Below are 15,047 nucleotides of genomic sequence, written 5' to 3'. Positions count from 1 at the left end.
CCAGATTTAGAATCAGGGCCATTGCAGATACCATTATTTAAGTTTGGGTGAAGTCACACTGGACTAGAGCAGGCTCCCACTCCTAACCAACAAGTGCGTGTGTAAGAGGCAAAGTTGGACAGACACACTCTGGTGTCAGGGATCAGAGCTTTGTTGAAAGCAGCTGAAGAAGCTCCAGGGGTAGGAGAGAGGCCGGGACACCTCCCTCCTAGGACCTTCTGAGGGAGCATGCCTGGCTTGCACTTCCCAGTCTCCAGAACTGGGGGCGGTGTGTGTGTGTGTGTGTGTGTGTGTGTGTGTGTGTGTGTGTGTGTGTGTGTGACAGTCTTGTTGCACATGCTTCTCAGTTTGTGGCACTGGGTAAGGGGAGCTGTGGGAACTGAAGGAAGGCCACATTGTCAGGCTGTCAATCTACAAGGGTCACCGAGTCACATGGTCTGAAGAGCATTTGACCTTCAGCAAACTTTAAAAAAGAAGAGTAAGAAAAATACCTAGGGCCTGTGAGATGGCTCAGTGGGTAAAAGTGCTTTGCTACACAGCCTGACATCCTGAGTTTGATTCCCAGGACCCACACGGTGGAAGGAGATGAGTGATTTCTAAAGGTTGTTTTCTGTTCTCCACGTATATGCTGACACACACACACACATGATCACACACACACACACACACACACACCCCACACACACACGGGTGTGTTAGTAAATAAATGTAATTTTTAAAAAGAAAAATACCCAAGACCTAGAAATAACATAGATATCCTTTTGATATTACACCAGGCATTGTTTAACAGGTCCGCTAAGAGCGTGTCGTTTTCTAAGAGTATTATATCTGCACTCTTTCCCTTCTGATTAACTCTCAGACACCACAGAGTTATACAGCAATGCCTGGTTGTCTGCCTGGGTAGGAAAGGTCACACTGAAGGCAATAATTGTATTTCCCTGTAAGATGTTAACCACTTTGTCTGACCTGTCCACCCTATTCCAACACCGCTTTGTAGAAAATGCCTGCAGATAGCCTTTCAGATGGACTTAGAATTTACTTAATCATCTTACAGGGTTAGCAAGAACTGCTAACCAGCCAGTTGGGCTGCCTCTGTACCCTTCTTCCTCTACCATGCTTGCTGTGGCTACCCGAAATCAAGTCATAACACTCAAACAAAGCCAGTTAGATAATGTTCAAGCTTTTCCCTTGTATGGTAACTATATGGCAATTTAAAGGTAGAAAATAGTCCGTCTGGAGTATGAGAAAGCCAATGTCATGAGGACCCTGTCCACTGTCCTCCAGGATCAAGAATGCTACAGGACATATGGTAGACTCGAGATGACATAAAAGGAGACACAGACATGGTAATGGGTTATATGTGTGATGAATTGTCAAGTACCACAGACTAGGAAAGAGCAGGGCTACAATCCCAGCACTAGTGGAGAAAAGAGGATCTTGAATTTGAGGTCAGCCTGGGCTACATCATAAGACTCTGTCTTGAAGTAAAAAGAAGACATAGCTACAGAGCAGCAAGAACCTTAGGGGTTTCTTAATTTAGACATCATGCCCCTGAAGCCTACCAACACGGCTTGGGCAGAGATGATGGGGATGTCACTGTCACCTGATCCAGTGGCCGGAAGAGTCCCATTGTTCTCAGACAAATGTGTGTCTTGTTATTTTGGAAGGAAGTTTCAACTCTCTCTCAAGGCTGTTTTTGTTTTTGTTTTTGTTTTTTCCAGGCTAATCATTACTATTCTTTTAGACTTGAGTCTCTCCACAGCCTTGTAACAAGAAGTGCTCACACAGAACAGGCAACCCTCATGGGCCAGCCTGCACCATGTAAGGCTTCATGGGCAGCCATTATGTAATCTGTGTGGCAATCCTACAGGATAGGTAATGCTGTAATCCCCATTTTACGGGGAATAAAATCGAGGCACATCTACCCAAGGTACTTGGCTAGTGAGAGGTATGGCTTCACCCAGCAGTAAGTTTAAAAATGATTAATTTTTATCTTATGTGTTTGTGCACATGGGTACCTGTGAGGGCTTGAAGAAGGAACCGGACCTCCTGAAATTTATAGGCATTTGTGAGCAGCCCAGGTCCTCTGGAAGGGCAAATACTGTTAACCACTGAGCCATCTCTCCTATCCCCAGAGATTTATTTTTATTTTATAATTGTGTGTCTGTGTGGGGGTAAGTGAATGTGAGTACAGATGTCTGTGGGGGCCAGAGGGGCATGAGATCCCCTGGAGCTGGAGTTATAGGCAATTATGAACCCCCTGACATGGGGGCTGGGAACTGAACTTGGGTCTTCTGCAAGAGCTGTTAATGACTGAGCCATCTTTCCAGCTCTCATATGCTTTAAAAAACATCTTATTACAGTTATTCATCTCTCTCTTTCTCTCTCTCTCTTTCTCTCTCTCTTTCTCTCCTCCGTGTGTGTGTGTGTGTGTGTGTGTGTGTGTGTGTGTGTGTGTGTGCATGTGTGTCTTAGTGTACAACTTGCCAGAATGAATTCTCTCTTTCTCGGGGATTGAACTCAGGTTGCCTGGATTGGTGACAAGTGCCTTTGCCTGTGGAACCATCTCCCTGGTTCTTAACCTCTAGTTAATACCTCATATGTTTCCCTTTAGCATTTGCAGGCTCCTTATTGGCTGCAGTTCTCAGGGAAGGGCCTGTGAGGTTTTGCAGCAGAGGTCAGAAAGATTGTCATCTCGGACTTATCTATGTTCCTTAGACAGCAATGTGAGGCCATTGCTCTCCTCTGGGGTAGTACAGTGTGTAGGTCACATGGAGACCCGTGGCATTCCATCTGTACATGTGTGATCATCCCTGGATTCTCCCTGTCCTGTGAAAGGTCTTGCTGAGAACTGCCAGAGGGAGGGAACAATCTCATCAAAAATGCATGTTTCATGTGTGGTTAGACAAAGTCTGTGGGGTACAGTGGGCCTATGGGGCCTGCATCTATCCCCAGTCTCCTAAAAGTACCCTGAGCACCTTCTTTCTGAAGCCTCTCCATGATACGTTTGAGAGCTGGAGGATTCTTTTGGGAATGCTTGGATGCTAGAATTCTTGACACCTCACCAGTCACTCACTTCATGTCCCTGTGTTCATATTTCATGGATACAGAAACTCAGGCCAGGGACACACAGCCGACTTCCAGGATAAGTTGGCCTCTCTGACTCTCTCAGGTCTATCCTCAACCAATTCCTGCCACAAGAGTCTACATAGTTTCCTTCTTTGGTAACCTGTGTCCTGAGTCTGGTTCCAAGCCTGCTGGACTCTGAAAGCATGAACCTGGAAGGAGAAGGCATCAGGTCTGATGCTTCCTGCAGAACTCAGGTGTAAGAGCACATGAAGAAGCTGATTTGTGAAGGCAGATCCCAGCATCCCTGGCAGGCACATCATAGACTCACAGCTTCCAGCCAAGTGCCTTTCAGAACAAAAGAACTAGAGATAAGCAGGTTGTCATAGCTAGCAGAGTTGGGTCTAGAGATGGCCAATCCAGCTTCATTGTTTACAGGTGGACAGACAGGTCCAGATGTAGCTAGTCAATTGGGGAGAAATCAGAACTGTCACTACCCATCGCTGTACTGACTGAAAGGACAAATGGGAAACCCTCAGGGATGGCAGGCTTGACTAGGATGGTGCATTACACACAAAGGCAGGAATTTACCAAACTGTCTGATTATATTTGATATATTTTATCATAAAGTTATACCCCCACAATGGAGTATAACAAACTAAGGGACCAGAAAACGTTAAAGTGACACTGAGAGACCCAGCCTAGGGCCAAGGCTTCTGATGTCCTCTGCATTGCCCTTTCCCCAATTCTCCTGTATTTTCACTGCCACAGCGACTTGCAGATGCTCCAGGAATTACCACTAGTGGTCTTTGGCTGGGGAGGATAATGCCTTGTTCCCCGGGCCTGTGGTAGCAGTGGCACCCTTGATGATCTTAGTGTCCCCTCCAGCATCCGGCATAACATCCCCCTTTCCTTGAAGAGCAGCACAGCTCATAGACAAGTCTCTAGACTTCACAGTGCAGTGGTCTGACAGTCACCATTCCTTCCCCCACCCCTCTCTGTGTCTCTCCCATGTCATCCATCTCCATCCTTGGTTTCTGCTGAGATGGCAAAGTCCATGAATCACACCCCTGACCCCAGCCTCTTTGCCATGAGCCATATCCTAGCATTTCTTTCAAAAGGTGTCTTTTTGTGATTTTTCAGCAAGGATAGCCTTAGACATCTCTAAATTTCTACGCTGAGTGAGGTCATAGGGGTGGAACCCCATCCTATAGTCTTAGTGTTCTTGTGAGGCCAGACACCAGCACCTCATCCTATGGGGCTCTTCTCTCCATACCCTGTGAGGGCAGAAGGAAGGGAGGTCACCTGATAGCTATGAAGCAAGCTACTACCAGCTGCCAAATTTGTCAGCATCTAGATCTTGAACTTCCTGGTCTCCAGAACCGTGAGAAATGCCTTTCTATTGCTTAAACTGTGGATTTTGTTTGGGTCACCTGAGTAGATTATTACAGGTAATGTTCCTTAAAGGAAACACACACCAACCCTATGATTCAACACTTTTCGTAGGGCTCATAGGAATACTTCCTGATGAACAGCAGAGACTTCTGGGTTCAGGGACTCCATGGCAGAATCCAGCTGTGCTTTCCCACACCAGACACTCACATGCACATCCTTGACACAGGGGTCCCCTGAAGACTCACCTGGGGTGTCATCCCATGGCAGATGTACACGATGGGAACATTCTCTGTATCTGGCCCCTGATCAAGACACAAATCAGTCTTCAGGGAATTCTGTAGCTGAACATCAGAGGAAATGTGGCCACACCCAAGGGGAAAGATGGGAGAAAACACATGTATTAATTTAGGAGAGGTGAGTGTACCCCCCAACAGACTCAGCTTCTTCATCAATCCCAGGTCACCACACACAACGGTATCAGCAGGCCCCAGCTGTTCCTCTGTACGGGTAAGGGTGGGGACTGGCCCCCATTGCATGGGAAATCAGGACATCTCATTAGACAGTCAGCTGACTCAGAGAGTAAGAGCATCCAAGTAAAAACAAGACATGCACAGTGAGAAACATTAGGATCTCCTTTCTTCCCCTTTTCCAGGAGTGGAGCAATGGCCTTCAAGAGTCCCCAGAGAGCCTTTGCTCTTGAGTCGGGGAAAGTGGGTAACAAGTTTGTTTTTAATCCTGGGAGGTTCTCTAGGACCTCTAGGTTCTGTGCCTCCTGCAGATCCATCAGGGGCTTGGTCAGCCCCCAAGGGTGGTCCAGCTGCTGAGAATTCTCCAGAGTAGAAAGCTTGGTGGGGGAATAAGAGAGAGGGGTCTGGTGAAAGCAAAAGAGATAAAAATCTTTTAATCTTGTAAGTGTATAAATCCAGTCTTATGAATCAGCAGGATATATCCCTGTAAGAGAGTCCATATTCTACAGCTCTCAAGATCTAAGCCCACTCTGAGTCCTTGGATAGGATAGCCTGCATGTCACAAGGCCTTCTCACCAGCCACAACAGGGTAGACCATCAGGTACCAACCCACAGTCTATAACAAATGAATCATTCTCTCTCTTTCTATATCTTTCTAGAATTTGACCATACAATGGTTCTTTATCCTGGATCTAAATGAGCCTAGAGATGTGAGATGGGGTCAGTGGGTAGTAGTCACTAGAATTATGGGTAAATGAGACCGTGTCTCAGGAGGATCTGCTGTGGGGTATGTGTAAACTGAGAAAATCAGTCATGACTAAAGGGGGAGACAAGGCGCAGGGCTTTGAATCAGAAGAAAAAGATGCCACCTGCCCCTGCTTGGGCTTCCACGGCTTTCAGGATCACACACACATGGCCAGTTTGTGTGCTCCTGAGAGAGCTCACAGTGTCTTTGCCCATGCTCACCTTGAGCTAGTTTAATTGGGTTTCCCTTCTTTCAACACAAAGCCCCCCTTTTTGAATGAAAGACTGGAGAGGAGACTCCAGGGAGACTTGGGCAGTGAACTCTGGGTGAGTCATCATTCAGGCAGGAGATGATAGCCAGGGAGAGGCTGGGCTTGTGCAGTCCAGACACCTCGGAGCAGGGGGTGGGATGCACCCAGCTGAGGGGCATGACATTCAGCAGATAAGCAATGGCACAGTTGGGGTTGAGGCTCATCTGGTTTGCATGTCAGACAAAAAATGAGGTCAGGTCCTCCTCAAGCGCCCTCTCCCTTGGCTCACTTACAGTAGTGTTGTCTCCCCCCCGCCCCCTCCGGCGGTTCAGAGGTTCTGATGAAATACATGGGAGTCTGTCTGTTCCTCAAGCAGAAGTCCTAGAAGTATCCAAGTGGGCAACCCTCTGTCATGTGCCCTGTGTCCACTGCTAGGCTTGCCTTTGTGGGAGGAGAATGTATAAATACCCTTTGAACTTGTCTCATGGTTCATGAAGAGGTGGGTGGGTGTAGGATCTAAATCCGTGACCCACTATGAAGACCTGCTGGGTGCTAGAGCAGAGAGACTCACACATGCTGTTAGGCTTGGATTTGCCTAGGTCCTGAGCCATGGCCTCCGGGTGACAGGTGGGTGTCATTTGGTGCATTCCTCCCCTAGTAAGTAGGTGGTCTCTTAGGGCAGTGACGCAAGAGAGAGGGGCTGGGGCGCAGTGCTGACGCTGGCAGCATGGTCCTGGACCAAGTAACTTCCCCTGTCTGGTTTCCTCCCTTGAAAATAAAGATAATAATAGTGCCTGCTGCTCGGGGATGTTATGAAGATTAAATGAAATAATATCTGCAAGGGCTTAGCACGGGGCCTGGTAGCCAGCAGTGGGAATCATTAGCTTCTTCCATTACTGCTGTAACCTTCCTGAAAGCCATTCAGGAACACTAGCTGTGATGAATGCACTGACGTGCCAGGAGCCATGTAGCATGCCTTCCAAATGAGTCCCATCTAGATCTCAGAAGAAGCCACAGGCTGGAACGGTGGTGTAGTGGCAAGTGTCCCCCTCCCCCGTCTGGGAATCTGTCTCCACACCATGAGGACGTCCATCACCTTCACTTTCTGCTTTGGTGCTCTCTTTGCCTGGCTACAGATTCCTTGTCCTCGTAGTTCAGCCTGCTTGCTACCCTGCATGTCCAAGTCTTGGGGTGAGACCACTCGCCCTATGCTTCCCCAACACTCTCATTTCTCTTTAAAAATTATTTTAGTTTTAAGTGTGTGTGTGTGTGTGTGTGTGTGTGTGTGTGTGTGTGTGTGTGTGTGTGTTAACTGTTGGTGTCCATAATGGCCAGATCTCTTGTGGCTGGAAATATAGCTGCTTGACATGGATGCTGGGAACTGAGCTCAGGTCCTCTTCAAGAGCAGCAAGCACTCTTAACTGCTGAGTCATCCATCTCTCCAGCCTCACTCTCATGGATCTTACCACAGCACTGGGCATATTGCTTTCTCGTTGCTCTTCACTTGCCTGCCTCCTCATTCATCACCAATACTGGGCCTTACTCTTCCTCACCGAATGTGGCACGGACCAGGGCATGAAGCACATAACTGCCGCTCGTTGAATGAGTGTGTGCAGAAAATGAACAAATGAAGGGCACTATTGCTTTGTAAGTGACAGGGCCACAGTATGCCTGACATTGGAGGGCAAGCTTTTCCCACTATATGTGTGGTTATGAGTCTGATACTATAAAATGTGCCCTTTGAAGTGGATTACTGTGACACTGAGGCTGTCACAATGTCAAAGTTGTACAGTAAGAAAGTGCCAAGTAGATGTCCAGAAGCGGGGCCCGTCTGATTTCAGCTGCCTCGCCGTCTCTGCTCTCAGCACCACACTTGGATTCATCCAAAGCTACCCCATCTCCCAGACAGAGGGCTCAGGGGAAACCCATACAGTGCTGCCCACAGCTCCTTCAGCCTGAAGGAGCAGTAATGAGACCTATTAGTGGGTTAATAGCCTGGGCTATGGACTTGACACTGGCCCAATTGAGTGACCCAAACATTTATTTGACCTGAGTGATATAGTTTGAACGTGAATTGGAATGGAAAATAAAAGATTTTAAAAACTGCTGCCCCTGCAAAGACGTCTGGCCTCTGCATTTTAGAGTAAAACTAATTACCAAGGAAGAACAATTCAGACCCAGCAAATGTTCTTGCTCCTGTGGCTGCATCCTGTGTGGCCTTCATTAAGAGTTCATGATACTTGTGGACCAGCAAAGCATGTCTCTGCTCCTGAAGGAGCCAGGCACTGACATTATATAGAGGAGACAGGGGAAGGAGAGGCTGGCTGGACCTTTCACAGTGGCTGGTATATGAACATTAAAAGGATAGTGACCTCTGCCAGTCCTGGGATGGCTAGAAAGTTCATCTTTGTGGGATGATGAGTGGGTGGATTTCATTGTGACAGAGTACAGACAGCCTGAGCTGGACCCAGACAGATCTAGACACAGCCTAGTACCCGCTGTTTACTATCTGGTCAGTCAAAATTTCCTGTCTCTGTCATCAAGGGGCCCCAAGAGAAACCTGCTGATACATGTATGTGGAAGATAAGACACTTTTACATGGAGGAAGAAAGGGCCTTTAGCCAAGACCCGGAAGCGCAATGGCTACATGCAGACATCCCACGGTTACTGCTTCCTCTCCTGCTCCTGGTGAGTGTGGCTAATCTCATTCAGCTTCAGCAACAGCCTGATGAGGATGTGAGTCTGGAAGCTAGTCCTGGCTCATGGAGGCTTTGTTCTAAAACTTTCTTTGGACCAAAAATATTCTCTTAGGACTGGGTCCAACAGTGGCCAAGTGGCAATACAGTTTCTATGGAGCAGAGTGCAGGACATCAGAAGAGCTCATCCCTTGGATGGTTCTGGTGATGTGGAAGGAACTGATGGATTCCATAAAGTGCAAAGTGCTTCTGTGATGGAGGATCTGGAGTATCAGGTAGCATCAGCTGAGGGGATGCTCTGACATCCCCCCAACCTGAGAAGTGGAAAGACAAGAGGCTGCCATTTTGGACTATAAAACATGCATGGGGCTCTCATGAAAGATATAATTCATCCCTACAAGATGGCCTCCTAGACAACCATGATCTGGGGGTGGGGGTCCCAGCTCTGTGTCATTCATAACCACTGGGTATTAATGATAGAAGGATCAGGAACTAATTCTGAGTCCAACCTCTCAGTAAAGACTTCACACTCCCAGGAAGAGCTCCATCCATAATGTTCCCAGCTGGTGAAGCCCTTAATTCAGCTCTGATCATGGGGCACCAAAGAGGCCTCAGCTCTGCCTTCAAGTTTTCATCTTGGTATATCAAAAAAGGCAGGAGGGGCGCTCTCCAACGCAAAGGACTGGGGTGATTCCAGCCAGTCTGTCAGGCTCTGTCAGAGACAAGTCAGTTTTTTTGCCTGTTTCTTCATATGTAAAATGAATATAATGTAAGTAGCCCCATAGAGTAGAGTCAAGAGCTTAACTGTCATAGAAAAAATGATGTGTTCAGGCTTTAACAGTCAGTAGAGGAGCTACTCAAACAGCAATCTTATACTGCGTAAGGTACTTTAAGAGTGGAGGGTCCTCATGGAAGGGTCTCTCAAGGTCAAAGTATTTTAACCGGACAGAGGAAACACATTCACATTTCTCAGACTCGCTTCTAGCCAATGAGGGCAGTATTGACTTACCCCATTTAACAGATGAAGAAACCAAAGCTCACAGTCCATACGATGGAAAGAGGTCAAGATCTCCTTCTACTTTGTATTTTCAATGGTGCTGGGGATTGAACTCAGAGCCTCATCCATGCTAGCTAAGTTTTCTACCAGGGAGCTACACCCCCAGCCTGAGGTCAAGATCTACCACACACACTGGAGAAAACAGCACATCAACAAATAAAGCTACAAAATCCTTCAGTCCGTTCAGGATGGTCATGTTTCACAGAGCTCTTCCCAGGGGGGCTTCAAACACGAATTCGGGGTATCAGCCTGTGTGTGCAGGAGGCAAATGGGATTTAAAGGAACCCTAGTTACCCCAGGTGGGGGTACCTGTGGTGTCAGCTGTGTTACTTTGCAATCTGAAGCTAACTGCTTGCTTCTTTATGCATGTTGTTAAGGAGACTATGCAGATTTGGGGCCAGATGTGAACTGCTGAGGACTGTAAAGGAGAGGCACAGTCCTCTCTCAGTGGGGCTGGAAAGATTTGGACTGGGAAATCAAAGTCTCTTGAAGGTCCGTCCACCACTGCTGAACCCAAGTTCATCATAGCTTACCACAGAGGTGACAGTGGGCTTATTCTCTCTCTCCTCTTCCCTCTTACTAGCCCCCTCCAGTCTTGTTTTCTGTCTGTCTGCACCGGAATGGAACCCAAAGACACATGTTCCTTACCACTCCGTAGGCGATGATGTCCGAGTACATCCTCATCTCCGGGTACACGCTGACCAGGTACCACCTGAAGGTTTTACACTGTAGCTGCTTCCTCAGAGCCTTCCGTGCGGTGATGTCCCCAATGTCAATCCCTGAGTCCTGTACAGGAAGCAGGGGCGGAGATGTAGCTCCCATAAGGCCTGCTCTATACGTACTTGCTGTAACCCAGTGCCTCCAGCCAAGAGCCACAGAGATTTCCTGGTACAGGGACCCTGTGGGGAGCTAACTCAGGTTTTCCCAATGCAGCATTCACTCCATCCCCATCCCCATTTGGACACTGAAATATGAGGTCAGTATTAAAAGGGATTGCTATAGTAAAGTAAGGGGGCAGAATACTAGATTTGGTGTGGCTGCTATTTCAGACTGGAGCATCAGCTTTGACAAGGAAGGGGCCACCATTAGATGTCTTGGAACAGCCTCCATGTTCTCCTAAAGGTGTGAGTTTTCATGGGAAACCATTCTTTCTGTACTTAGGATTATTTCTCTGCTTATGATCTAGTGAGACAGATAGATAAATATATAGATATACATACATACATACATACATACATATGGTACAGATGGACACTGGAGATATATACATACATACATACATACATACATACATACATACATATATATATATATCCAGAGCCTCCAGAGCCAGCCTCCTGCTCATTTCAACTTTTGGATAGCGTGTCCCCCCTCCCCCACACCTTCCTGTTTATTAACTGACTTTTGCTTTGTGTTTCAAAGGTTCAGTATGTCTGAACTGTGTTTTTCCCACCAGTTGCATCAAATCCTTTTCCTGGCAGTGAGCAATGATTAAGAACTATGTGGTTGTTTATAGACAAAGGCTCTTTGTCCTTTATTATTAGAAGACAACGAATACTCCTTTCTCTTTTCATAACGTTTAGTATAGTTGGCTGATCTTTCTCCTCCAAAATCCATGTCAAAGAAAACTTCCTGGAGTCCAATACACCTGAGATGAATCTAAAAGATGAAGTGAATTCTGGCTCCCTAAGCCATCATCTTGTGAGCCCAACAGGTTCTGTCACCTCCACAGACTTGCTGACCTGAGTCTCTAGGGATGAGACCCAGAGGAGTATTTTCTGTAATGTTTCCATGGGATTCCGTGCAGCTGGACTACAGCATTGCTCTAGGAGCCACTGGCCAGGGGTAAAGAGACCACATACATGGCCAGGCTGTCCCACCCATTAATAAACATCAGCAAGGGTCCACTGAGCTCCTACCACCTGCCCTGCCTTGTGCTAGGTACTGTAATACAAACATGTACATGAACGTGTCCTCAGGGGGTCCACAGTTTATCCCGGAAGTTCCCAGCTCTAGATGGATATTGGATTCCTTGCACTGCTTTCCAAAACCAGGTCCCAGGAGTCCTCACCCACACCAGTTCAAATGTAATCTCTAAGGCTAGTGCAGAGTGATTTTAAAGTAAAGCCAGATTTGAGAGTCACTTGTCTAATAAGATAGAGGTTGCAGACAATAGATCATTGCTTGACAGGCTAGCCAAGTGGTAACAGAGGCATGTAGGGGAAAGGACATTTCCCCAGCTGGGGCTGGCTTTCCTCTATGAAGAGTCACGAGACTGACATCTACAAGGATGGAGATTTGGTAGGGATGGGAGTTGGGCATGAGGTGGAGGGCAGGTCACTCCAAGTAGAGAAAACAAATGAGCAGCACAGAGTAGAGAAGCAGCAAGACCCACCCACAAATAAGGACTGTGGGGGTGCATGTGGAGGTACCCACAGAGAGGAGAGCTTAGCAAGCTCACACATATGTCAAATATTGCACCTGCCCTTGCTTTGGTATGCCATGAAGAGTCATTCACAGACTTTGAAGAAAGGCAATGGATAAATCGTTTGGATAGATTTGAAGGGAGAAAGATTTGAAGCAGGGCAATTGGTTGAAGTCCGGATGGGCAGGGCTGGAGCTGAGATGTGACTGGATATGGGGCTGGACAGAAAGGCTCTGTGATTTACAGAACGGGATAACAAGAGAGGAGGAAGAAAGGGCTGTGAACAGTGTCCAGCCAGGTTTCTGGCAGATGGTAGCAGGAACTGAGATAGGCAATTAAGAACAGGAGCTGGCTTGGGTAGAAAAGGAGAGGCTTAGCTGTGGTCACACTCAGCCCGAGTGCCAGGGAGGACAGCAGCAGGTGTCCAGCTGGCTGTTGGGGATGCCAGTCCCCAAGTAGGACTGGAGATAGTCATTAGGAAGCTGTCAGCATATGGGTGTTATAATCACACCCAAGAGCAGAGGATATTTCAGAGAGAGGCAGTAGAATGAGAGGTTGGTGAAGGAGGCTACATCTCCGGGGAGCATTTAACAACCGTAGGGGGAGGATGAACCCCTAAGGGAGAAAGAGGCGACCTCCCAAGAGAGGGGCCTATCCAATCCAAGAGCGTGGAACCAAAGAGCTTGGAGACCACAGAATCTCAAGGAAATGAGGATTCTGTAGGTTGAGAAAGGTTTTTTTTTTTTTTTTTTTTTTAAAAAAAACTTTACTTGTTTTGTCTTTTTAATTTTTTGGGTGTGTACACTTGCAGGTGTGAGAGTGCACAGAGAGGTCAGAAAAGGTTGTCGGGTCCCTCAGAGCTGGTATTACAGGTGTTTGGGGGACATGCAACGTGTAACACAGTACTTGTATATGAACTCTAGTCCTCATCGATGCACCATCTCTCCAACCCCAGGGAAAGGACTTTTCAATGTCCAGGAGATCATGTAGTCTAGAGGCCTGTCCATGATGGCTTTGACAAAGGCAGACCTGATATTGAGATGTGCCTGGAGAAGTGAGTGGGAACTGGGAAAATCTCGACCCTGCAGAAACTCAAGAGTCTTACAGAAGGGAATTTGGGAGCCAGAAGTGACAGTGGATACAAGAGGAGGGTGTGCATGCATGTGCACAGGTGTGTGGGGGAGGGGGAGGGGGTGAGGAGAGCTGGTGTGTGTGCGCGTGGGTACATATCAGAGGACAGCCCCAGGTGTCATTCATTAGATGCCGTCTACCTTCTTCAGTGAGACATTGTTCCTCACTGACCTGGAATGCAGCACGGAAGCGAGGCTGGGTGGCCAGCAAGCCCTGGAGATCTGCTGGTCTCTTCCCTGGCACTGGGAAGATTATAAACATGTGCCACCACACCCAGTTTTCTGTAGTGGGTTCTGGGAATCTATGCAGGTCTTGTGCTTACTGACTGAGTCATCTCCCCAGCCCAATAAAAAACACACCAACCTTTCTTTCTCTACCTAAAAGAAATTTTCGCCTGGACGTCTCCGTGTCTCACCTTGTTCTCTTCCCTCTCCTCCTCCCATTTGGTTAGTGCTAGGCCCTCACAGGGGTCACAGGCAGACATTAATTTTCACTGTTTGGTTTGTGACATCATCCATCATTCACTGGGTTTGGCTGTAATAGGGGAGGATGGCAGCTCTGTGGCTTTGTGGGGGCAGAGAGAAGGGGACAGAGCATAAACAGGACTCTGGCCCTACACAGAACCTTAAGGGTATGGGGACTCCCACAGTGAGGCTCAGCATCCTGAGTGGAATACTAAGTTCTAACACCCACAGCCTCATATGAATCTAGAAGCATGGAGGTCCCCCTGGAAATCCTCTTCTGCCAGGGTTTGACTGACCTTCACTGAGGGCCTGGGCTCCTCCCCTTTGATAGTGAGATGACACAACTCAAGTCACTTTCCCTTGTGGTGATGGACCAGCGATGTAGAAGTTGGTACAGTGCTTGCCTAGCATGTACGAAGCCCTGGATTCCATCTGGGAAGAGAGTTTGCTCAGTCTACTTTTTTAATAATTCAGCCAGAGCAGCGTGGGGTTGGTGGGAAGATCAGGGTACAGGGATTTCCTATGGAAACTTTGAACGAAGAAAGGTCATTTCACTGTCAGAGGGAACTGAGGCTTCCTGAAGATCTGCCAAAGGGACAGCCCAGGCTTGTGAGCAAGGAGAGCGGCCATGCAGTTAGCCAGCCTCGTCACAAGGCAACACAGGCGATGAGCCCAGGCAGACAAGCGAGCAGGCATGTTTGGAGTGTCACACCTGGCATCTGTTGGGTTCTCCCAACTCAGCGTTTGAAAGTCGTTTCCACATGTCACATGCCAAGGTGAACAAAACTGGGAGAGAACTATTGCTTCTCCTCGGCAAACATCTTAATGTAAGTGACTAGAGGGGGAGAGGACAGCGGCAGGCAAGGATGGGCTCTGGGAAAGTCAGAAGTGTCCATATAATTGTCTTCTCCAACAGAGGATCCCTGGGGGAACGTATCTCCTTTGTATCCATATGGCTCAAGAATTCCCACAGATGTATGGATTTTCCTTATTCTGTTTGGCTCAGTGGAGAGGCTTGAATCCAGTCTACATAGAGATTAAAGTACCCTTTGTGATTCTACTGTCATTACTGTCATATTTACATATTCATCATGATCCTGAACTATGAGGTACTAGGGAAGCTGGGAGCAGGGAGGAAATTCAGAGCCATCTGATCCAACTTCCTTCCTTCCTTCCTTCCTTTCTTCCTTCCTTCCTTCCTTCCTTCCTTCCTTCCTTCCTTCCTTCCTTCTTTCCTTCCTTCCTTCCTTCCTTCCTTCCTTCCTCTCTCTCTCTCTCTCTCTCTCTCTCTCTCTCTCTCTCTCTCTCTCTCTCTCTCTCTGAGATAAGATCTCATGTAGCCCAGGCTAGC

General features: G+C 47.6%; 1 protein-coding gene across 2 annotated transcripts in view; it reads right to left on the bottom strand.

Moving 5' to 3' along the window:
• Nucleotides 1-15,047, bottom strand: part of Galnt18 (polypeptide N-acetylgalactosaminyltransferase 18) — a 322,350-nt gene that overhangs the window by 34,226 nt on the left and 273,077 nt on the right. For both annotated transcript variants that reach the window (XM_052713837.1, XM_052713838.1), the window contains 2 exons: nucleotides 10,325-10,462; nucleotides 4,707-4,802 (listed from right to left, as the gene is read on the bottom strand). In XM_052713837.1, coding sequence (XP_052569797.1) covers nucleotides 4,707-4,802; nucleotides 10,325-10,462 — 234 coding nt within the window. The remainder of the gene's footprint in view (nucleotides 1-4,706; nucleotides 4,803-10,324; nucleotides 10,463-15,047) is intronic.

Source organism: Peromyscus californicus, unplaced genomic scaffold (assembly GCF_007827085.1).
Source record: "Peromyscus californicus insignis strain IS unplaced genomic scaffold, ASM782708v3 Scaffold_4__1_contigs__length_199733344, whole genome shotgun sequence".
Lineage (NCBI taxonomy): Eukaryota > Metazoa > Chordata > Mammalia > Rodentia > Cricetidae > Peromyscus > Peromyscus californicus.
This window is presented reverse-complemented; position numbering and strand designations above follow the sequence as displayed.